Source organism: Zootermopsis nevadensis, unplaced genomic scaffold (assembly GCF_977971745.1).
Source record: "Zootermopsis nevadensis isolate Lab colony 2312 unplaced genomic scaffold, Znev_1.0 Znev_ptg000028l, whole genome shotgun sequence".
Classification (NCBI taxonomy): Eukaryota; Metazoa; Arthropoda; class Insecta; order Blattodea; family Termopsidae; genus Zootermopsis; species Zootermopsis nevadensis.
In genome coordinates this window covers 3,022,153-3,046,900 of record NW_028259160.1, presented here as the reverse complement: position 1 = coordinate 3,046,900, position 24,748 = coordinate 3,022,153, and the positions used below count along the sequence as shown (strand labels likewise).

The 24,748-nt window shown below is 36.2% G+C and overlaps 3 protein-coding genes across 10 annotated transcripts; 2 read left to right on the top strand and 1 right to left on the bottom strand.

The window, feature by feature from the left end:
* The first annotated feature begins 828 nt into the window (after positions 1–828).
* Tcs5 (TP53 regulating kinase) lies at positions 829–4,366 on the top strand. 2 transcript variants are annotated; one of them, XM_022079362.2, is made up of 3 exons: positions 829–965; positions 1,457–1,825; positions 2,717–4,366. In XM_022079362.2, the coding sequence occupies exons 2-3, from the start codon at positions 1,609–1,611 to the stop codon at positions 3,223–3,225; spliced, it is 726 nt and encodes a 241-aa protein (XP_021935054.1). In that variant the 5' UTR covers positions 829–965; positions 1,457–1,608; the 3' UTR covers positions 3,226–4,366. The 2 variants fall into 2 exon arrangements, with proteins under 2 accessions (XP_021935054.1, XP_021935053.1); XM_022079361.2 differs by lacking the exon at positions 829–965 and adding an exon at positions 1,057–1,296.
* On the bottom strand, positions 2,266–14,873 carry Dhrs4 (Dehydrogenase/reductase 4). 7 transcript variants are annotated; one of them, XM_022079356.2, is made up of 7 exons: positions 13,509–13,919; positions 12,988–13,243; positions 11,555–11,701; positions 10,091–10,228; positions 9,808–9,863; positions 9,069–9,220; positions 2,266–8,534 (listed from the first exon to the last, which is right to left on the bottom strand). In XM_022079356.2, exons 1-6 carry the CDS (start codon positions 13,619–13,621, stop codon positions 9,106–9,108), a joined length of 825 nt encoding a protein of 274 aa, XP_021935048.1. In that variant the 5' UTR covers positions 13,622–13,919; the 3' UTR covers positions 2,266–8,534; positions 9,069–9,105. The 7 variants fall into 7 exon arrangements, with proteins under 7 accessions (XP_021935048.1, XP_021935049.1, XP_021935046.1 ...); XM_022079357.2 differs by having other exon boundaries at positions 2,266–7,903; XM_022079354.2 differs by having other exon boundaries at positions 2,266–3,712; positions 13,509–13,918.
* A 104-nt stretch (positions 14,874–14,977) lies between these two features.
* Gdap1 (ganglioside induced differentiation associated protein 1) lies at positions 14,978–24,421 on the top strand. Its single transcript, XM_022079352.2, has 5 exons — positions 14,978–15,117; positions 16,499–16,691; positions 16,843–17,025; positions 17,627–17,827; positions 19,555–24,421. The coding sequence occupies exons 1-5, from the start codon at positions 15,010–15,012 to the stop codon at positions 19,854–19,856; spliced, it is 987 nt and encodes a 328-aa protein (XP_021935044.1). The 5' UTR covers positions 14,978–15,009; the 3' UTR covers positions 19,857–24,421.
* Positions 24,422–24,748: the final 327 nt, after the last annotated feature.

Below are 24,748 nucleotides of genomic sequence, written 5' to 3'. Positions count from 1 at the left end.
ACTGTAGATAAACAGACTCCTTTTATGCTTGCAAGATACTTTTATTCCTTGTGCAATCCAGTCGTTCTTTAGTTTGCCTATACTTTCATATGTAATTGAAAAACTAGCTTAAAAAATATTTAGAAAAAGAAAAAAAAATGAGTTAAACTTTTTGTTGGTATCATTGACTACATAAACAGATTCCTATGTTTCATTCTTCAGAAGTTGAAACTGCATGATTGTTTCATTATTTACTTTTCTTTTCATCTGCATCAAAGGTATTAAGTTAGTAGCTGCAAAAATATTATTAATTATAAGGTACTGGGCATCATGGTCTGATAGACCATTTATTATGGGAGAAGTAGAAGTTGAGGGAAGTCTTGTTCTATCCACAATAATATTATCAATTGCTGTTCTTGAATCATGTTGAATTCTTGTTGCAAAGTTTACAATATGTATCAAATTATATGTTGCTAGTAATCAGTGTTTTTTCCCCTTCCCCATTGAGATAGTCTATATTCATGTTACCACAAATCACGAATTCAGTTTTTGGATTATACAGATACTTTAGAGTAGCATTTAGTCCCCTTATAAATTGTTGAAAATTACCTGATGGAGCTCTGTACAGGCTTAATATAACTAAATTAGATGTTTTTGTTTCTAGTCAAATTGCACAAATTACTAAAACCTGTTATTTACAGTGTTATTAAATATCAACTTTGTTGAAACATTGATCACTCTTAACAAAAATACACTCTTCTCCCCTACCTAATGAGTATCCATTTCATGTGAGGTGCAGCAAATCCTGTCAACCATCGCCAGAGCCGTCCAGAATCCAGGTCTGAGGTCTGCACACGTCTTTGAGCATTTATGTTAATGGCGAATTTTCCCAACTGTTCAAATTTACGCACGTAACAACGGTTGTATATGTTTGCCCACATATGCTTAAGTCTTCGTCTTCTCAGGTCGGCGTGTACTTTTTTAAGGTACTGTTAGTTCAGGTTAATTACGTTTGGACTAGGTTAAAGTATGTCAATTAAAGTGAGGTTTCAATGTGTTAGTTTAAGTAGATATGGCTATGTTGGTTTATATTCTGTGAGAGTGGTTTAGGTTAGATTATGTAATTATATGCTGTTATGTTATGCTATTTTATGTAATGTTTGGTTTGCTTGGGCTTGATTCTATTTCGTTCCTTAGTTTTAATCATTTGGTTTAGTTAGGTTAGGTTCACTTAGCTTATGTTAGGATAGGTTTGATTTAGTTATCCGAGTTACCTCAGTTACGACACAGCACTTCAGGTGACCTGGTTACATCAAGGTAAAATTAACTCCTCAATTTGTATTGAATACTATGGAGGTACGCGAGTCTAGCACAATGGGCAACTCAGTAGCGACTGCTAGAGTATGACGTCATTAAAATACACAGGATATAAAAATAACCGATCACACAAAAACTGTATTTTTTTGTGTTGCTACAGAACTTATTAACAAATTTGAACCGGAAGAACCATACATGCCCACAGTGATTCAGACAGAGCTTTGGTCAAAGTGCAGATATTACCAACATTAGGACAACCAACGCCAGGAGCAGATAACCTTCTATTTTCGGCGCTATACTGTCGTAGAGATAATGGCGGACGATGGCCGGAAATGTGCTCTAGGTTACGATTTCAAATTAATTAAACAAGGAGCTGAAGCTAAAGTGTATAAGGGAAATTATTTGGGACGACCAACTATTGTAAAGGAAAGATTTAAAAAAAGTTATCGCCTTCTTGATTTGGATAATCATATAACCAAAGAAAGAATTAAGTCTGAAGCAAGAGCAGTGTTGAGGTGTAAAATTGCTGGTAAATATTTATTTTTGTTCTCCTGAATATTCTCCTTCCAGAATTAACATATTTGTTTTATAGCAGCTAAGTCATGTCATATTTTATTTTGGCTCTTTCCCAATTATATTTGATGCAAATATTAGAAACCAGTATTGTAAGAGGCTTACATATGTGTAGAGGTAGTATAATTGAAATACAGCTTCAGCTTAATTAACCATCTGCTTATTATATGTAGTATGCGTTAGTTTATAATTTCTAGCCCATCTACCTTATTTATAAGGAAAGGAAGTTGTAAAGAATCATTTTGCTTTGTGTACTATTACGTCAGAAATCTTGTAAGTAGTTGAGCAACTGTTAATTCTCAAGGACTCTACTGTGTGGAATTAATTAGTTAATCCTTGAAATATATACAACTTTAAGGTTATTTCTTTGTAATATAGAAATGAAAGCAGGTGAAATTAACTTTCCATTTTGTAATTGCAACTACATTTGGCCATTAGAGTTAGGTATGTAAAATCTCATATGAAGATCACAAACATAAATACAAATTCTGTATGGGTCACTTTTGTGTGTTAATAATTACAAACACGGCAACAATGTAAAAGTGTATGAGTAAATAAAGAAAATGCAACTTTTGCATAGTCTGTACAAGAGTAAATTAAGCACAGAAATGGATCACTAAATAGTGTAATTAATTTGTAGTTCTTAATAGCCTTGCCAAATAGATCAGAGCATTTGAAACAAAGTGGGCATAAATTTGTCCCAGAATATGTTTTACTCGAGACATCTTGAAAGCATCAAAGTCTATTGAATATTTTTACCTTAACTGTCATAAGTAACATTCTCACGAGTCTTTTTATACAGGTAATTAACAGGTCTTTTAGTGAAGCATCAAACATTTCTTTATAGGAATCCACACTCCTGCCTTGTATTTAGTTGATTTTGAAAGGAGATGTATATACATGGAAGATGTACAGAATAGTACAACAATAAAAGACTATATCACACAAATATCTGAGGAGGCAGAGAATGAAGCTGGAACTGCAGGTAGCCTGCTAATGAAATTATACCCAATTGCTCAAGAAATTGGCAAAGTATTAGGAAAGTTACATGCAAACAACATTATTCATGGTGATTTAACATCATCAAACATGTTACTAGTGAAGGATGAAAAAGATACCCTAACCATTGTTTTAATTGACTTTGGTTTGAGTCATGTGGAATCAAGTATGGAAGACAAAGCTGTGGATCTCTATGTGTTACAGCGGGCATTGATGAGTACTCATGCTAATGTAGACAGACTCTTCGCAACTATTTTAGATGCTTATATGAAAGAAAACAAAAAGGAATCACATGAGGTACTGAAAAAGTTCAATGAAGTATGGGCAAGAGGACGTAAGAGAACAATGGTTGGGTGACGGAAGACATTGTGTCTAACTCTATACATTACATTATTATGACTACTTTGAACATAACTTTTTTTGTAAATCTTATTCCAGTGCCTGTACCATGTCCTTTTCATCCAGTACTTCATGTTAAAAAAACAGGGAGAAGTATTTTACCAGAGTATAGTCTATCCAATTGTATGAGCATCCATACTGACTTATATTTTCAGTTCACTATGCTATAATGTACAACTGATTCCTTGATTTGAGGGTCTCATGGTGGTGAGTACGAAGTTGGTTGTCTTGCGGGTTGTAGCGCCCTGTAGTCTGGTAGAAGTTACAAACGTTTTAGAGGCAGCAGGGACCTCTGAAATGCTTGTACACGTCTACCACACTACATGGCACTACAACCCAGAAGACAGCTATCTTGATTCCTTGATGTTGGAGACGCATGGTAAACAGTACCCCAGCCTTCCCCTGAGGTCCATGTCCTGACTCTGTACTGCCTCTTGTAAAAACACTGAAATGGCAATGGAACTGATTTTATTGTTATATATCCTTATTACTATGCAGTGACCACAACCCCTGACACAAAAATGAATTGTTGAACATTGTGTTAGGCCTGCCTTAGTCACTAGGAGCATTTGCCATTCCAACGTGCAGCCATGCCCCTTGATACTTCAAATTTCAGAAAGACAGTTACGCCCCAAAACACTATTTTTAAGCTTTTGGCTAACAGTTGTCATTAGCTTTATTTAGTCCTGTACTTCATCAAAAGGATCTGTACAGACACACATTATTATCTTTGATATATTTAAAATAATTAAAGTACTGTATATTCTGTGCTGAGCCATCTCTATCTCCACTGACTGACCCGCCCCATCATATTATTTTTTCTCTCTATCATTGAGGAATCAGGTATAGTTACATTTCTTATGGAAAAATTGTAGAGAAGGCGATTTATTCTTAGTTGCATGGGCAAAAGTTGGAATTGTACTTCAAAATGATATATTCCTGATTTTGGATTACTGTTGTCCAGATTTCTAAATGTAAATTGATTTCATATAAAAATGTTCAGCCTTTGCTAGGTTTATTATATGTGCATGGACAGAAAAAGCAATTCTAATATGTGCTCCACAAGGTATGAATAAACTTAAGTACTGTAATAACAGAAGCAGTCATTGTAGTAGTAATTGTTTTGTAAATGAGGTGGGCACCTAACTCTTGCAACACAACCATTAACCTCAGTGCACAAATATTATTAACTGGATTTTGTTAATATTAAAGTTGAAAGCCATATTAATATGCAGGGACTAATAATGAGGCACTAAAATATTCTCTGAAACAGTTTTAAGTCATAACAGAACTTTGCTTATCCCAACTTCTGTACCTGTCTTCTTGTGATACAGAATATGAATAAGTTGTAAGTAAAGTAAAGTTTGTCCCACTATACGCCATGTAGGCGTTTGGGGTGAGTGGAGGTATAGCTCCTCTCTTCCTTGACCTCGGCACTAGATGGGGGTGAGTGGTCAGCATCACGCCCCGGCCGGCTTTACCCCCGGGAAAGGACCCCGGTACCCATTGTAGAGGAGGCTGGGTGGGCCCCAGAGCCGGTCTGGACGCAGAGGCTAGAGGAAAAATCCTCTGCCCGTCGGAGATCGAACCCCGGTCGTCCAGCCCGTAGCTAGTCACTATACTGACTGAGCTATCCCGGCTCATTAACCGAGATCTTTATTCAACATTCTATTAACAGCAGTGGAACTCTTGGATGGAAACCTTATTCTCAAAGTTTTCTTCACATGGTATGTCATGATGAACATGTAACTTCTATCCCACATGACCACTATAGTCATCTTTAACCTTGTTATAAATTATTTCTTGACAGATTTAGCCATATTCTGAAATTAATTCAATTGTTAGAATTGTGGCCATACCATCAGACACTGGTCTACCCGAGCACGGGATAGAGAGGAATGGAGGAGATGCTGGGGCCCGCGCGCACGAGCCGATGAACAGGTCATCTAAGTGCCAAGTTAGAATTGTATTCAGCATGTCTAAGTCGCTGAGTTCTATATATGAAGTGTGTAAGGGATAGAATGTCTCTTGGAACCTTTCCTACTGTAATGCCAACCTCACCTTCACATGGTTCACCATTTTTACAAACTACAGCAGAGCGCTCCTTTCGGAGCTCCTCGGGGGGGTTGGACAATTTTGTAAAACGCAACCAACCTTGTGTAAGAAACTAAACTAAACCCCCCCACCCCCGAATGGAGTGTTAAAACACTTGACCAACCCCCCCTTCGGGAGGGTTAATTTAGTTTCTCATTCAAGTGTTTTAACCCTTGAGTAAGAAACTAAACTACCCCCCCCCCCAAATGGGGGTTAAAACACTTGACCAACCCCCCATTTGGGGGGGTTAGTTTAGTGTCTCATTCAAGTGTTTTAAACCCTGAGTAAGAAATTAAGCATTTCTTTAATAGTTCGCTGTTCAGAGGCGATGTGCTTCTGCTGGAGCAGTGATCATGCGACTTGCGTGGTAGTTGTTGATCTCGTGAAGCGTTATTTGTTTACTCAGCATTGTTGTGTTCCACAACAATGCCGAGTATAAGGTTACATTGTTGATGACGTCATTTTTGACGACAGATTGGTTTACGATGACGAAATCACAAATTTTTATAGTAGATGAGGCTCCAATAATCAGGTCAAGGTTGCATAATAATTACATTGCTCATAAGTGTTGTGCCTGCACCCCTTTTCACCCTTACTTGAACCCCATGTTTTTGAACTGATTAATTTGGACTGTAGTTGCCCCACGTTTGGTGTGAAGGGTGGGGTAGCCATCGGAATTTTAATGGCGATGCAGTGGTAAGGTTCACTCCACAGCTGCGTGCTGCGTTAGCTTTAAAAAAAAGGGTCTCCATGAAAAATAAACAACGCACGCATGTGCCTCCCATATATATTGACATGGCGTGTGGGACAGTCTTCCATATATGGACATGGAGTAATTTTGGCCAATCAGAGGCAATAATTTCAGGGCGGTTCCTAGGGCGCACATCATCATGAGCGTCCCAAAAATTTCTATATAAGCGCGAGATTATCGCGCGTTGGGTCTCTTGTGTGGTGCAACAACTGAAGGAGGAATCTATGTCGCTGGTGGCCAAAAATGAGGAAACTGCGGTGATTTGCAGCTGGGGTGAGTGGAACCTATTATTGTCCGTTGGTTGGTGACGTGCGCTGGTTGGTCCTGGTTCGGACGTTGTATTTTAATTATTAGGAAATTATATTAGTAGATTAGTGATGGGAGTTTCATTATTGGGTCAGAAGTACAACTCCCCCACCCAGTGAAGCCCGTCCTATCAGTCCTGCCGAGAGGGTTGACCGGTGGCATAACATAAGACCAAGTCATGCCATTGCATATGCTACAGAGGAAATGCCAATATTAAGATTATGTTCAAGTTCATATTTTCGACACTATACTATATAGTTCGAAGTGCTGACTGTAACATTAAATAAACCACAAATAAATAAAATAGCATATGATTTTGTTAATAATGTCTTTGGTATGCTGACAGTATAGAGCATGTGTGTGCAACATTCAGAACAGAGGTTACATTGCAAACTACAAAGCTCACTGCAGTCCAATTTGAAGTTCTTGTACCTAATGGTATAAATGACACTTGCATTATTGTGTAATTTATTTATCATTTGATTAAATTATTAATATAAAAACCATAATGCCTCCACACAGACGAACCATCAGGAAGAAGGAAAGTTGAAAGACCGAAAAAACGTAGGAAGGACCAGCTATGATTAACCTGAGGAGATTGAACACGACCAATGGCCTAATCTGTAGAGTTATTGACGATGATTAAAATTAAATTAAGTCCTTATTATGTACAATAGTTACTTGCCACTATTGCAATATCTGGCACAGTTTGTCAGTTATAATGGAATATGGGGTTTAAGTCATCATAATATTGGGCTGCCAGACTTCAGTTTAGCAGTATGCTAGTGCAGTGCATGGCCAGCTCCACAGCACAAACTATGACCCAAGGACGATAAAGGTTAATTTTACTGAATAGTTGCTCACATATACCTCCAAATTATAATGCAAGTGCAATGACTTCTCCATAAGTCTTAAGGAAATTGAAGAATGTAGTTCCAAACTTGCTCAATATATTTTTCATGTTTGCTAGGCAAGTACATATAGTTCTTGTTAAGTCTGTTTCTAATAGTTTGTTTTCCCAAACCTTTGTTAAGTTAACTGTTGAGTTTTGGAACCACAATCTTTGATTGTTTGTAAAATCCCATAAAAGATGTGATCTGAGCTACTATGCCTTCTGGCTTTATATACTCTTCCCATTCCTACAGACCATATTCTCTCTTGGATGTTGGCTGTGCAAGTACATCATAATTCTCACCCCACACAGTAAGAGTAGTATGGCCCACAAGCCACCAGCTCCATGTGCCAGGTCTCAAATATTGAGTGCATTTAAATGAAATTTAAACCAGCCCATCTGTTACAAAAGGTTCATCTTTACATGGACAGTGGTAATGTATAACTTATTAAAACTTCTTTCCCCATTTTCCTCATTTAATTATCACCATCCCAATATCAATCACCATTCCTATAATCCTCTTAATGAACACTGCACCCAAGTGGTTAGCACAGCAGCTTCATGTTCTGGAGGTCCTCCATTCAAATCTCAGCCTGCAGACCAATGATTGTAACTGAGGTTTTTCATGGTTTTCCTCAGTGCAAGCAATTGTAGATATAACCTGAAATTAGGCCATAACTACTTCCTGCCATAGCCTATATAATTCATTATTCACTGGCCATCATTTGACACTATATAATCTGAGCAACTCATGGCATTCTTAAACAAAACACAAATAAATACAGTGGAATTGCTTATTTACACATTTTTCTGGGGACTGATGAAAAACTGTGTAAATTCCAAGAAAGTGTAAACTGCAGAAGATACAAAAATCATAAGCCTAGTATGTCTGTTCCCCTTGACCCTTCATTGGCAAGCTTGCCAAATAATGTACTTATATTATTAAGCAGTTATGAAAGTTTCTATAATACATACAATTCCAGAAACTAAAGTATACAGTATCTTGATGCAAATTAGTCACTTGTCAGACACAAAGTTCTTGCACAGAATCAGTAATGTACTTACTATTCAAAAAATAATCTAATATCTTGCTCTGTCTGAATATTTTTGTTGTGAATGTCCACATTAATTTGCATTTTCATCAATGGCATGATGGCTTTTCAGTACTGTCTTCTGAGTTGATACTGCTAATCCACATTTTTCACCAAAGAAGTAAACAACATCCTGTAATATACTGACTTCTTCATCTACTGTTCTTTCCCTTTGTGTTGCCATCATGGCCTTATCAAACATACAAATTACATTAAATGACTGCAGTGCATACAGCAGGCTCAGCTAACAGATAAAAGAACAGTTAATTTGCAGTCATACATTGGAACCTAAAATGATGCTTACAAGACGGTAATGTCTTATTGTTTTGTTGTGTCTCATTGTTCTGTTGTGTCTTATTGTAGGACCACTGCCACCGGGTAAAAACCCATTTGCAGTCAAAAATAAATAATAATAATAAAACTTCTCAGAATAGCCAACAATTAAAATGAAAAATGTGGGAAATTCAAATGAGATGATTTGTATTTTGCATGAAATAAAATCATTGAAATGAGAAGAAAGAAAATTTAAATTTTGGGAAAACATACATTCTAGGAATGTGAACAAGGTTTCCATCTCTCCTCAGTAATTTCAATTTATGGTAAATGCAACTGCATACTGAAAACCAGTAACATTTGAAATTCCCAGCTCTTAGATGGCATTACTCACCAGAACTCTACCTCCTTCAAGCATTACTTATACAAGCCTACAGTCTAGATGCCATGCCTCCAGAAGCAACAATAGTTTCTCCAGTAATATATGAGGCATCGTCTGATACCAGAAATGATACAACACCAGAAATCTCCTTAGGTACAGCCAGCCTGTTGAATACATTAAAATAAAATTGTTAGAGACATCAGTGTTCCTTCATACTTGCTAAATATCTTCAGCCAGACTTTCAGATATGGACATTATCGAAACTGTCCTGAAATTGTTAGTGGCATTGTTTGAATCGTGTTAAGATTTACAGGCATAACGATTCTGATTACCTTATTTACTTATACAGTTATCCCATCTATTTGCACAATTTGTTTACATTATGATGAGTGACACACTTATGCAGTTTTCCCCCTTATAATATAATGGCCACACAAGAATGGAAAGTTATTCATTGGTTATAATTAGCCCTTCAGTGATGGTAGTCATTTAAATGGTGTCCTACCCTGTAGATGGAGGACATTTAAACACCATATACCTGGTCTATACCAAGTACAGAGGCTGGCACCATGTGATGACACTGAAATCTATATCATGTAAGGAAACCAGTAGTGAAGGGTTGAAGAATATGAATTTTGTGGGTGGCAAGATCTTCCTAAAAGTTAATATGAAAATTTATTATTTTAAAAGATATTAAGCTCCATTATGATAAATATTATGTAGAATGAAAAGCATCAAAGAATGCACATACCGTTTCATGGGAATATTTTGAAGAAGTAATTCCTCACTTTCCTTTGATTCACGCAACTGTAAAATAAAAAGTATTTCAAAAAGTGTGGTGCTTCTGAACACTGAGACACTCTGTACAGACTGAATGCTGCCCATAGCTCAGAGTTAAGAATGAAGTAACACTTCTGATTGATGTTTAAGTTTTCCTATTTATAATTATCTGCCAAATTACTGCAAGAAGTAACAGTCATATATAATAAAAATACTTTGTTTCTAATAGTCAATGAGCAACATGAGGTACTTACAGCTGCAGAAAACTTTGTGATGACAATGCCAGGTGCAACACAATTAACTCTGATGTTTTCTGATGCCAAGTCTTTGGCTGCTGCTTTGGTGAGGCCCAACAATGCAGTCTTACTAACAGAGTAGACACCTAACAGCTGCTGAAAGCAGATATGTGTCATTACTTCAAGACACGGAGAGTGCAAGTCAGTCACAACCTTACAAGTGGGACGATAAGAATAACTGACATGACTAGATGATAAAAATTCTGTTCTGGCGGTGATCCTGATCTTGCTACAATGTCCAGATTGGTCCTGAAGCCAACCCAGCGTATCCTATGGTTACAGGGGCCCTTTATCAAGAAGAGCCAACCCTCACCTCTTATTCCAAGGTCAAGAATGTATGGGAACTTCACATCTGCTCCCCTTTAAGCCTTTGTGTTGTGTTTAAGCCCAGAGGTAACATTAACCTTACCTCTTACACAGGAGGTGAAGTTACTGTACTGTTCAGTCTCACTAACATGAATAGCCAAAAATGTAATTTCATTGTTAATGTTACTTCATGATACTTTAAACTGTAAAGCCAGTAACACTTTTTACTGTTGTAGTTACAAGAGCTTGTTTTAGGCATATGCTCATGCATATAGTACTGGCTCCAGTAAGCATAATTCATTCCGTTGTGTAGTGTATGCATTACTGGTAAGTCCTTTCCCATTATGCAGTCCCTATAAAACCAGGGACTGCACCAACAGAGCACGTGAGGAACAAAGGAATAAAGTTAATGTGTTTGCAGGTTGATTTGTAGTAATTTACCAGAGATTGGTAAGGTAACAGCACTGTATCATGTGGCATATCGAGTTTAAATAAATATTTATACTGTACGGTAACTGTTCTCTAGTCACAATTGAGTTCACAAAACATATTTTTTCCAGCTATATGAATATTTTTGGATTGTCTTTTCCCTCTTTCATTTCCGCTGGTCATTTAAAAGATAAAACGCTTCCTTACTGCTTATCATCTTTCTATCACTGGTCACACAATCTTATTCAGGCGATATGGAGAAGTGGGTGCGATTTAAGTTGATACTGTCAGTACTGGAACCTCTCCACTAAAGCGACATAGTTCACTTTGGCACTAAATGTGTTAAGTGGGCTACACCGCAAGAAATTAGTATTTTTAGTAAAACTGAAATTTGTCAGTGCCAGGATAAAAAGGTATAGCCTATGTCCTATAAGTTTCGGAATGAAACCAGTTTTTGGAGAGTCCTACCCTAATCAGGTTTATTGATTTAAAAAGTGATACAAATCTGATTATGTGATACAATTTAGTTATGAACTTTAGGCTGACATGCTAGTTTTGCCAAATTACCAGTAATATGAAACATAGGCATTAAAGCAACTATCATATTTCACTAGCAATTCTGAGCCATGGCACTGACAAATTAGTTGGGAAGTTCATACACATTTAAATATAATTTTTAATACTAACCCCTAGAGGCTCAAAACCTAGAATAGAAGATATATACACAATGCTACCACCATGACGCTTCCTCAAGTAAGGCAGGACCTCCTTGGACAAGAGGTAGGCAGCTTTTACATTCACCTCAAATATCTTGTCCCACACTTCTTCAGGGCTCTTTGAAACAAAACAAAGTCCATATTTAATCATGAAATCATCATTTGAAGTTAGTGAAAATGCATTGTGGTCTTCTGAGTTATGGCAACATGTAGTCTTGTAGGTGATTATCAATATTTTGGAGGAATAATCTGCTCTGAAGATGGAAGTGATGTGCTCCTCCGACAGACTGGTAGCCACTTACAATGCTACAAAGTATCATAACATAGAAGACCATGATCTGTAACATCATCATTTTTCTTCATAACTACATAGTAATACACATTTCTGCATAACATATATGATATGCAAGCCATCAAATATCCAACACATGTAAAAACTGCTAACTGCATCAATGTTCAAAAAGAAGACCTCCAAAATATGAAACAGGAGTCCTAACCATTAATTTGATCTGTTCTAAATGACAGTCTTGAAAGTAAAGAAGGGAGCTGACACAATCACAGGCTGAAGTAGAAATTAAGGCCTGATACAATATGAGAATGTTAAATTTAACAATAAACTTTCACTGTAGGTTTGTATGAAGTGGAAAAGTTAGTGTTGCGGTGCAGAAATATTTCTTCTACTCAATGGAAACATGCAGCAGTTAGCATTTCTGAGCTGTTCCACAATCTAAAGGTGCTACATGTTTGTGGTAATGACTAGCTATGTCAGTGTCCACAGAAGAAAGCAGAGCATGAAATAAAAAATAATCAAAAAGATTACTTGCTTTCTTAATTCCTTCTGAGATGTCTTTTTGTTGTGTTGAATATGTTACCATGCAGCACAAAAATTGAAACACAAATATTTACTATACAGCAAAACAAATTTTACTGATACCAGCATGTGTAATACCACAAGAATGATAGAATTTAAGACATACAGTACCAGCATATCATTCTAAGCTATTTGTTAGACATCATGATATCAATCTGCTTTATTTTGAAATCTGGATATCTTCTGTTTATTTCACACGACTGTAGTGTAAGCTGCAAACATTGCTATAGTATCTTTCATACAATATGTACATTACCATGAATTATGAGCTGGGAATAAACTGTATGCATATAGTCTTGTACTATTTTAATATTTTGGCATTCACCTTGTGAGACTGATGAAAACCATAAAAATCCTCATTCAAGAGTGTCTATGTCGTGGCTAAGATTCAAATCAAATGCTATCTGCGTTACCACTGGACTAAAATGGATGCTTTCCTATGAAATTTGGTTAATGTTACAATATAGAGTCCGGTGGTAATGGTACATTTACAACAATGTAGACACAAGATGACCCAAAAGCTAAAACATTACCTCCAACACAGGTCCAACCCCTGGGTTAGCAGCAGCATTTGAAACAAGAATATCAATCCCACCAAATTTATCTTGAGCTTCCTTAATAAGACGTTCTCTGTCAGATGCTTTTGACACATGACATACAACACCAGAAACTGAATATCCGCATGCTTTCAGTTTCTCGACAGCACTGGTAACATTATTCTCTTTACGACTGCTTACGACGACACTGGCTCCATCTGCAGCTAGACGTTCAGCAATTGCAAAACCAATGCTACAACAAATAAAACATGTAGGCACTGAGTCCTAAGTGTTGCACACTAAAAACACGATAGTACAGAACGTATTTCCTTGTTACAGGCTGGTTTGGGGTCTTACATATACAAACTGACTATACAGATTTCTTAGAGGTTAGATTATCTACAGTTTCTCTACTTGTTCTTAAACAACGGCATTAACGTTTTCTGGATGCATGTTAACCATTTGCACATCAGAATCCAATATTTATTGTTATGTAATAAATGAGACATCGATTTTACCCATCAGTTGATGCAGTGACGATTGCAACTTTTCCCCTTAACTTGCCATTAGATGCCATGTTCGATAGTGGTCGACCTAAAACCTTATTTAAAATTGTTTTAAGCATACTCATATAACATCAACAGCTTTCTATCACTATTCTGGGTTTAACAATACCGCGGATTACCTACACTACTGCCTGAAATTAAAATCATAACCACCTGTACTTCCGAATTTATTGAAACCCCAGAAGTCGAAGTATAGTGGGCCGTGATTTTAGTTTCGTATTCTGTTGTAAGCGAGAGAAACAAATAACTGAACTGGGAGCTACATACAAGACTGTTTGAAGGAACACTTCAAGTTCACTCTGATGCAATTGCATGAACAAGCAGCATTTCAGAAGATAAAGGCTGTGAGACATAGTTGGCTGCACTGCCTGGGGGAGGGTCCATCTGGACCTTGCATAACACGCCAAACTACGGGTTACATGTTCTGGTATGAAATAAATGCATCATCTGAAAAGATGAGATAAGAAGGGACTGTAAGTTTCAAGTTTTTCTTAAAATCGATGCCACATTCGCAAGCACATCACGAAAAGGAATTTATATATACAATTTGTTGATTTCTTTAAATTGTTTACAGTTTTCTTTGTTAATACAGTTAAAACTTTTTCGTTGCGAATTTCTGTCCAGGTCATACCAGAAGAACCAATCCATGGTTACGATCAACAGTGATTTCCTGCTAGTGTCCTTGTATCCATACATATTACCACATTCCTTGGATCCCAAAGTTGTCTGATAACAATAGCATATGGAATAAGTCGTAAAAAAAATACACTACGTAGAAACAAGTGCAATTCAAACTACAATAAACTTCTCACATAGAATAAATGCAGATTTCACATAATGAGCTGTTTCAAATACATCTATAAATATGTAGTAAATAAATTATATTACCCATTAGAATATTTATATTTAGAATAGTTATTAATTACGTGCTTAAAACATAGAAATACATTTTGGGGGGGTTATATATTGACTGGTTAATTAATGATAAAAACTAGTCAAATATTATCCAACATGCCTAAGATTTAAGAAATATGGTATGTGATAAAGCCTGGAGCTGCTTTCACTAGCTGTGAGCCATAAAACCAGTGTTACCAACACCCCTTGCAGTTTTCTTGTGAGGGTTTTGTAACCTGTGATATGTTACAGTAAAATATTACTTGATAAGCAGAACGGTTGTAACAGAATATAATACTAACGTAGGATGTAGCCACCTTCCATATCTGAAATTCTGGAGGTCGTATCCTCCGTTCTTTTCCTGCCCTGGTGGCATAGCGATTTAATTGACAGTGTACTTTCCTTAATTAACATAACAGTGATAGTGATGTCAAGTAGGACTGAAGCGTCCCGCTAACCAATTCGTCTAGGTGCTGTGCTATATTCTTGTTATATACACTCCAGAGTTTATTTCTCTGTGCTTCGGTCAGGCATCAGGTGAATCGTAAACTCTTTAAACATGGCCGCGTCCGCAGAAAAGGAAGAGGTTGGACGCAGCTCTAATGATAATGGGAAAGGGAACGGGCTTCTGTTATATCACCATCATTATTCCTTTTATTCTCAAAAGGTATATATAAATTTTCAACAGTGCCGAACATTGGTGCATGTTCATAATGCAAACAAAACTTAGAAAGTATTTATACAGAAGCTTCAGTATTAGCTACTTTTGTTTCTGTAACACTGATTCGATATGTTCATTCCTTGAGATAATAATGTGATGAATTAAACAACTGCCAACAATAATTTGTTTCATTGTGGGAAAAGTCCTTTCAGAAAGAATGCGGTTTGTGCTCACGATCATTCTCATTCGTTAATTCGGAAAAAAAAGTAGTTTTGCTCAAGTATAAATTAATTTAACTCGAATATCTAAGAAACAAATTAATCGGTTTGACAAGTAGAATGGGACAGACAATTTTTAATGACTGAAGCAGTACTTGCTTAAACTAGGTCAATGTAACTGTACATTCATTTAACATTACTTATATCAGATATTCTTTCATAATTGATTATTTCTACAGTCAAATAAATATAACCATCCCCCTTTTCTCAGCTTATCAAATTAATTTCCAAAATAGCATACAATACTTGTCTGGCTACATTCAGTGCTCACTGATTGAGTTTTGGATATGGTTCTTAAGTTTTGTTTGATGATTCTTGACAGTAACAGCATGTTTTAATGAGATTCATATCATATAGTTTGTGAAATTTTGTTGTGTTGTGTGTATGTAGTTTTTATGGAGGCTTCAGAGTTTTGGCTCCCCAGGGAAGCTTTTTAAAGTCCACTGTCACAAACATTTCTCAAAGTCGGTGTATTGACAATTTGCCAACAGGTGCATAGAAAACAGGTCAACTGTTGACAGTGTAATATGGTGATACTATTAAGCATACAATATCTGCTGTAAGCTGCCTGTACTGTGTAACATGCACAGTAAAACTGCACAGCCAAATATGAGAGGTAGTGGTTAGTCATAAGTCCAGTGACCAAGACTTAACTAATAGCAAAACAAAAGTCACCCAAGAACAAGCAGGGATGAGATTATGATAACATATAACTGTAGGATTTCAGGTTTTCATGGCAGTGAATCTGAAGATGGCTATTTTCTGGTCGCACAGAAGAATGGACAACATAAATATTTATGAAGTTTAAATGTGTGTATGTATGTATATTGTTTTACATATTCTAAATCCAACAGATGGTCCAACAGCTTATGTGAACAATATATGTAAAGCGAACCTGACAATGACTACATCATAGTCTAAACATACTGTTTGCAGGTGACCCAGTGCAATGGTGCAATAATACAATAGTGTAATTGCAATAAACACTGGTAGAAGTGTAAAAAAAGTGACGGTATAATAAAACTATAACTATACAATTTATTCTACTGCGGTGTGCATTTAAATCAGTCATCAGTGTTCATCCATCTGTTAATTTGTCTGCATTACAGGTTATCATGGCTCTCCATGAAAAGAAGTTACCATTTAAGGAACACATCATTAACCTGACAAAAGGGGAGCAGTACCAACCATGGTTCCTGCGTATCAATCCTCGGGGTGAAGTTCCTGTTCTTAAGGATGGTGTTAAGGTCATTCCAGATTCGGGCAGAATATTAGACTACCTCGAAGACAATTTCAGCAATGGTTTGTATATAATGTTATTGAGAACTGTATGGTAATACCAGCAGTCCACAAAGCACTGCACTGGCCATTTGGTACAGTTTATCTGTTGTTAAATTTGTTATAGGAGGTCACTTTCAGCTGAGACTTCGATACCAATATTTCATGTTCACAGGCGATACTCCTAGATTAATGCCACTGGACCAGGGTCCAGAAATACGCCAGAAAGTTCTCCAGTTCCGTACAGTTATTGACCATATACCTGCAGGAACTGTAACTATGGGATCATTTTTTCATCCAGAATTTTGTCAGAATCCTAAACAACCATTCATTCAACCTGTAAGAAAATCTTTAATGGGTAAGTACATCATAATCGCATTTTGTAGTCCAGTGCTGTGAGTACATGTAAAGAAAAAAATGTTACTTATATTGTGATATGTGTAACTATCAGTGGTGTGTTTAGGGCTTGTATTTCTTCCATATGAAAACAAAGTACTGTATAATACATATAATCAGAAAAAAACATATCTTAACTGAATGTGGAATTTTTTGAGCAGAATTGTTCTTTCCTTGTTATAAGATAGCAATGTGCATATTCTGTTCACACTGTTAAATAGAGTTAATCAGCATGATAATGTGTGATGATGCACCATATAGTATGAGCCAAAACAGCTCAGTTGGGGTTCAAATCTTAGTAGGGACATTAGATTGTTCTTTTAACATAATTTCTATAAAAATCCAGGTTCACCTAGCCTTCTATTAAATGGATAGAGAGGACTCTATCCCTTGGGGTGAAGTGGCTGAATAGTAAAACTATCCATTCACTTCCCACAACTGTTGAGGTCTAGAACTTTACTTCTGTGCCCCTGTATACCTTCATGATTTGGCATTTAAGCACAAAGGCAATCATATACCAGGTGGAGCTTTAGCACAAAAAATATTATTTGTCATTTGTTTAGCTGCAGAGAACAACAGTGCCAATATCTTACGAATGCATGCAGAGAGAAATCCTGACATTCAGGAGATCCTGCTTCAGAAAGCAAAGTTCCAGGAAACTAAGCATGTATCAGTAACAGATAAAGAGGAGTTCAAGAAGATTCTCAACCAAGTTGACTTGGTGTTGAGTGAAGTGGAGAAAGAGCTTGAATCACATAAAGAAGGTATGATTTTAACCTCTTCACCCTATGACACTGAAGTTTATTCAAGTAATATTCAATAATTCAGTCCATACTGTGAAGAAAACACAACACTTTACTATTAGAAAGATCATTTGTTTAATGCTGTACAATGAGAAACATACAAAACCAATAAATACAAAATGCAGATTGAAAGCACCTGGTGCATATAGTTATCATTCATCTTCAAAGGGTTTAAGATATCCAGCAGGTTGAGATTAAAACATTTAGTATGTATAGTGGTGTAATTTTGTCACCCCAGTGCTATGTTGTCCCACATGGCGGTTGTTTCAATGCTCTGTGGTGGAAAGATTGAGACCCTTTTCCTCAATGGAAATAACAATGGGTTGTAATGTCATGTGGACTTGTGGATAAATATTGTTTCAGAGGAATATACTGCCTCCATTTTTAGGGCTGAAGTGCATTATGTTCCACAAACTTTGATATCTACTTAACCACAAATAGACATGGTGTCTCAACCCGGAAGGCCAACATCGACACATAATTAGGAAGTTGGGCCTCCCCATCTATATAGTTTATCACTACAAGTACTGAACAAATTCTTTTAGGGTTTGAGATAGAAGGGACTGTACTGGCCCAGTAACTCCTACTTTTACATGAAGGTTAAATATAACCGATCCAATTTTCTACAAAACAGTCATAAAAAGTTGGAAGAACTCACAAAATACAGGTCACATTAAGATTGTGACTTTTCTTAAGGTATTTTGATATGGTGAATATTTTATTAAAGTCAAAGAAATTACTTTGCAGTGTGATTATATCTGCAACAAACATTTGTACTGAAATAAATAAATGTTAAGGCCAATTAGATTTGCAAACCTAAGAACATGTGTTTGGAAAATACATACCCTAAAGCGGAGTACACCTTTCCACACATCATTAACCACTTACTTTATGTTTTAGAGGATGGAGATAGTTATGCTCTACTGTGCCATCCAGCCTTAACTATCTGCAGGCAAGCACCAGTACTGTTGTTTCTGAAAGTTGTCTGTTGTTAGTTGGTTTGTAGTTTAATGATTCTGTATCAACAGCGTAAGTTCTGTAACATCAGATGAACTGAGAAGATTAATATATACACCAAACTGGAAGGTTAATATGCCAAGCATAAGCCATCAGCCTATTATAAATATACTTGCAGGCTTTTCATCCTGGGATACTATCTTTTCCTGGTTACCATAACCATTTAAAGGCTCATATGAATTCTGTACTTTAGTGTATGAAAGATGATCAGAAAATAAGGTAGATAAGGACACTGTGACACATTTGTTACCACAGAGATACAGCTACTTGCACACATGCTGACATTATAACATTTTTCTATAGGAAATCAGAACAATGAAGCCTTTTGGGAAAAAAAATCCCCATTTCCCACCCATACCACTGGAACCATTGCTGGATCCTCTGGGCTGTGGGTAGTGTTTACTTGTCACAGAGCATGATCACACCATCTTTCCTGGTATCTTTGCATGCAAAAAAGTGAATCATAAGCATGCTTTCCCGGCTTTCAAACAAATATTTGTACCCTGTGAACAGTTACCAGTGAAACCCCTTCCACTCGTGAAAATTTACCACATGCTATATGCTTGTTTGTACCTTACTTTTGGAACATCCTTCATATGAGTCATACAATCCTTATGAGTATACAATATAATTTAATAATGAAAGAATGTTAATCTTGTAAATATTTTCAGATCAAAAAAATTGGTGGTTGTGCAGTGATCGTTTCACAGTTGCTGACATAGGACTGGCAATCTTGCTGGACCGTCTGAATCGCCTTGGATTGGAGCGATACTTCTGGGAAGATGGCAAGAAACCACATATATCACAATATTATCACAGAGTTCAGCAACGAGATTCTTATAAAAAGACAATCCCATCATCTCTGTCGCTTGTCAAGATGTTTATTCAGACACAGTCCCCACTTATTGTAGGAGTGGCCACAGCTGTAACCGTCATCATTGGTGGTATATTCTACTATAGAAAAAATAAGTGAATGAACAATGTGATCAAGGATACTTACATCCAGTGAAATTCCACTGTTATGTGGTGAGCATGTTCTATTCATCATATACAGTATATGTTTATATTTTTAACATATTCCAGTATTAATGAATATAGATAAATTAAATGCTGTTTTTGCTCATTTTAGTATATGGTTGCCAACTTTACACATTGTTACTTTGTACAGACTGGGATACTGGAATACTAGACAGTGAACAAAGTACAGAAATGCTGTAATACTACTTGTAACACATCATTAGTAGAACCCTTTAGAATTGATAAAAGTACCATGTTCTTCTGGAAGTGTGAACTTAGTCGCTATAGTAACAGAATTAAATATTATATGAGTACCACATCTAATCACAGTGCTTATGCGTTTATATATATATGTCAGGTTTCATGACAGGGATTTTCCCTGTACATACAAGTTGAGTGTGCTTCCACAGAGCTAAAGCACCTTCTGACATTTTACTGATATATGGTATTGGGTATTCAATGAAGACTTTAAGATCACGTGATCTGTAAAGTTTGAAACTAAAGTTGTCTAAGTTAGATAACAGACAATCTTTTATTTATAATTCAGAATTTGCAAAGCACGTGTGTATTCAGGTAGAGAACTTACTGAGTGACACTTATGTAAACACAATATATACTGACCTTCAGAATTATAATTTCCTGCTACCTATAATTTGTTCTGAGTATCAAAACAGAACATTATATGGTATCAGAATAATCCTTAACTGTAATGCCACATATACAAACATGGGCATCAACCTTATTAGCCTTGGTTGCAGATAGACCATTGGTGGGCTCTTTATTATGAACCTTTGGTCCCATAAAAGGAGGCAGTATGTATGATGCTGTTATTACTATCCATGTTGTCTTCTTATTTTATGGGTTCTTGATCTTTGGAATGATGAAGTGTTTTCTGGAGAGGATGACATCTTAACCCATTTTGCTTACTTAGTATGTACATGAGCTGAGGTATCATGTCTGTCTACAGACTGGACAATCAAGGTTTAATCTCTGGCAGGGGCAAATGATTTTTCTTCTTGCTTCTGCATCCAAACTGACTATGAGGCCCAACCAGCAGCTTCCTATCCAGTGGGTGCTGGAGGTCCTTTCCTTTGGGCTAAAGCATGGCGAGGGTATGACATTGACCACTCATCTCCATCTAGTGCTGAGGTCAAAAATAAGTAGTTTCTTCCTCTCCCACCAAGTGTCACAGGACAGCTTTACTTTTACTCAGTACATAAAATTGTTTTGCGTATTTTGAATACATTTCCTAAAATTATCACAAAACTTACATACGTGCATACATCTCTTCACCTGTATTTCATCTTTTATCCACTGTTTCATGCCCATCAAAGTACCTCACATCACTTAACATCTTCACTGGAATATCAAGCCTGAGGCAAGCTGGCATCCATTCCAGCCAACATGAAGGTACAATTTTGATATTTTCAAATAATCAGACTTTGTATTTCAAGTTATCACCAACAGGGCATGGCAGTGTAATATCTGAATTTTCAAGCAGTTGCCTTGTTGATCACTCAACTTTACTTTCTTCAAATACATATAAACATGGATGTGAAAAGATGCTTGGAAAATGTCTCACATAAGCAGAGTAGCAGTCAACTAAATTCCAATACTATGGTTGATATCCCACAACCATGAAAGTATGTCTGTAGCTTAAAGAACAAAATCAATTGGCTGTTATCCTACCACCACCAGGAAGCACAATTCTTCAGAATCTGATGATAGTTGGTCATCTAGACAGGAAAGTCCCTGTCTTTTATGAAACCCACTGCCATCTTCACAAGTCTGAAGATAAGCTTACAGGCTTTGTGGTCTTTAGTCCTTCCTGGAAAATTCTGGGATAGTACCTTAAATTTGGCTACAACCACTTCTTGTCATATCATTTCCAGTTCATTATTCATTAATCATCCTGTCATATGATGATATATAGTATGAGAAACTGACAGTGCCCTTAAATAAACTACATATAAAATAGTATCTCAAGAAAGTCAAAGGCAAATATACGAAGCCGTAACCATACCTTCAGTCTGATTACTCTTTATTACCTAGCAGAATTTTATCATGAAGTGTGATGCAAGGGAACAAAGTAATTGTGTATATGATCATGTGCTATTGTATTACCTGACTAAAACAATGAGTGCATAATTCTACTGAAAATATAAAAGGACTGATCTGGCAGATTATTTTCTTAATGTGAATTTAAGTTTATCCACCATAAAATAAATTGTAATAGAATTACAAATTTCACCAGTAACAGACTGTTTAAAATACTACAGAAGGAATTTTACAGAACATGCTGAAAGACTGAGCTGTTACCAAGCCAGAAGAGAAAAATGCTCAGAAGGGCCTCAAAAAAGATTTGAAGGTTGTTTTGTAATACCTATAACATGCCAGCTAGATATGAGAATGATGATGAAGATATCCTTGTGAAATTCTACTTTTCTTGTAGATTGTGGTTTTCTCAATGGTGACTTCATGTAGTCTTTTATGTGGTTAATGTTTCTGAGAAACATGTCACCTCCATGTTAAGGGGGTGAAAGTGGAATAGGTTCCTCTAAAATGTTGGTAACCACCTATGTGACCATACAACATGACAACCCAGAAGCCCACAGTTCACAAGATTAACCTTGTTTTCCAGAATGCTGTGACAATGGTTTGCACTTCTTCACATATGGGAGGCGCAAAGTCATTAACCTCAATGAGGATACTCAATCTCTGAAGTGAATACTAGGTAGTACATTATGACAGGCCATAACCATTTACTTCCACATTTTTTTAATCATTACCAGTCATCATCCTTTTAAATGCTGTATCACTTATGCAGCTGAAAGTTTCAAACAAGTGATCCAGTTTTCCAGATGCCAATACAATTTCTTTCTCTCTATTTTTTAATATGAACATGGTAATATAATGCAACTTATGCAATGACACTGAGTCTATGATTATAATAAGGAACATGTTTCAGTGTTTAAAATACTTTAAAGGAATGAAATAGCATCGTCTGTATTACAGCAGTCAGTAAAATTAAATGTAATCTATAATTAGTTTTGTAAGGAAATGACTATCAGTAGATCCTCAGATCAGAGGTACTTGTATAATGGAGTTGTTCTTGTACTTAAATAGGTCTGGCATTCAGATACACTTGGCAGACAAATGTATACATGGGGTAAGCACAATAGGACTTTATACTTTCAAAATGATACAGAAAACAAATGCATGACATACTCAGAACTTCACACCCATACCAGTCAATGGAAAAACTGTCAAGAGTTTTGTTTCAAATGCCCCAGGTGATCATTGTTATGTACTGCCACTAGATGCCACTAGTTTTAACAATGGCTACCTCACAGCAGAGGAGTTTGTGTGTTCTGCAGTTAGCAAAGAGTCTGTAACTCTGCAACTTGCATTTTGCACTCAGTTCCACATGGAACCACCCAGCTGAGTATCCACTTTATGCCACAATCTCTGCCAGAGTTGGGGCAGTGAATCACAACTGCCATAGCTTCCATCACTATGAACGCTTTGCACAAAGTTTGGGGAAAGTTGGATTATCGCCATGACATCTGCCATGTGATTCACGGAGCACATATCAAGTCTCTGTGAGATGTGTACAAAACTTAGTTTTTCTATTGACTGGTGTAGGTGAGTTCTAAGTACCCCACATTTATTTTTTGTGTCACTCTGAAAGTGTAAAGTTCTTTTGTGCTAACCCGGTATCAACTTTCCCCCAAATATGAAATGTTGCAGGAAAATAAATTTGATTACAGATTTATCTAAAGAGTTGGCAACTCTTAAACATCCAATTCCAGACAAATATTCACATTCTTATGAATTTTTACTGTACACAATTTACTAAATATAGCATTTAAAAATCAGTTTGTAATATTTTATGCTCACCACATATCAAACTGAAGAAATTCTGTATTTCAGTAGAAACATGACAAGTTATGTTCACATGATCTTGCTCAAAATACAAGCCAATCTGTAAGTATACGTGGACATTGTGCCCACCCTTGAGGCATTACTGTTATGTCCATGTAGGGAGTAGTAGGATGATATAAACAGTATAAGTAGAATTTCAAATACAAAGACTGGTTGTACGTCTGTACATTGTCAATGTAGTTAGAGCGTCATCTCACGCAACATATACACAAGTGGTGGTGGAAATTAGCTGTGAAAAAGAATGTAACAAGAGAATTGTAGCTAATATATTTGTGACAAAGATGTGAATAAATGTCATTCCATATAATTACATAATGGAACATGATCAATTTTTTTTACACATGTTCAGCTTTTGTTTGAAGTATTAAACTTTTATTGTAAGTAATCAAATCCTCATAATAGAAATAGATAATAAAATCTTCTTTTGTAAAATTTAGGTTTAAAGTTTCCATTCTTTTGTACTTTTTATGTTAATATTTTATATAGAACATAAATAAGGCTCAAAGCATAATTATAATGGTATTAAGTTGGGATAAAAAGTGCCTTAAAATTTGTAAATAAAATTTTGTTATGAAAGTCTGTCTTAATTTTTATCCTGATGCTACTGTTGATGGTAAATTTTCATAAAACAATGAGGACTAGCAACCTCAGTGTCTGTCCTGTGTCTTACTTCTGACTGCTTAATACTTTAAAAATTAATCCACACATCGAAATGATTTTAAAAGTCTGAAAAGAAGAGGAATGCCCAGGAACCTATACATATTTACACGCCCACCAGTGTCCACTATTACTAAAATATAACATATATTCTTTGCAATGAGTCCAACAATCTTAACAGGTAATCTTTTGCCAACTAAAACATAAGTTGTTCCAAATAGCATGGGCAAACAAGAAAATTATGGA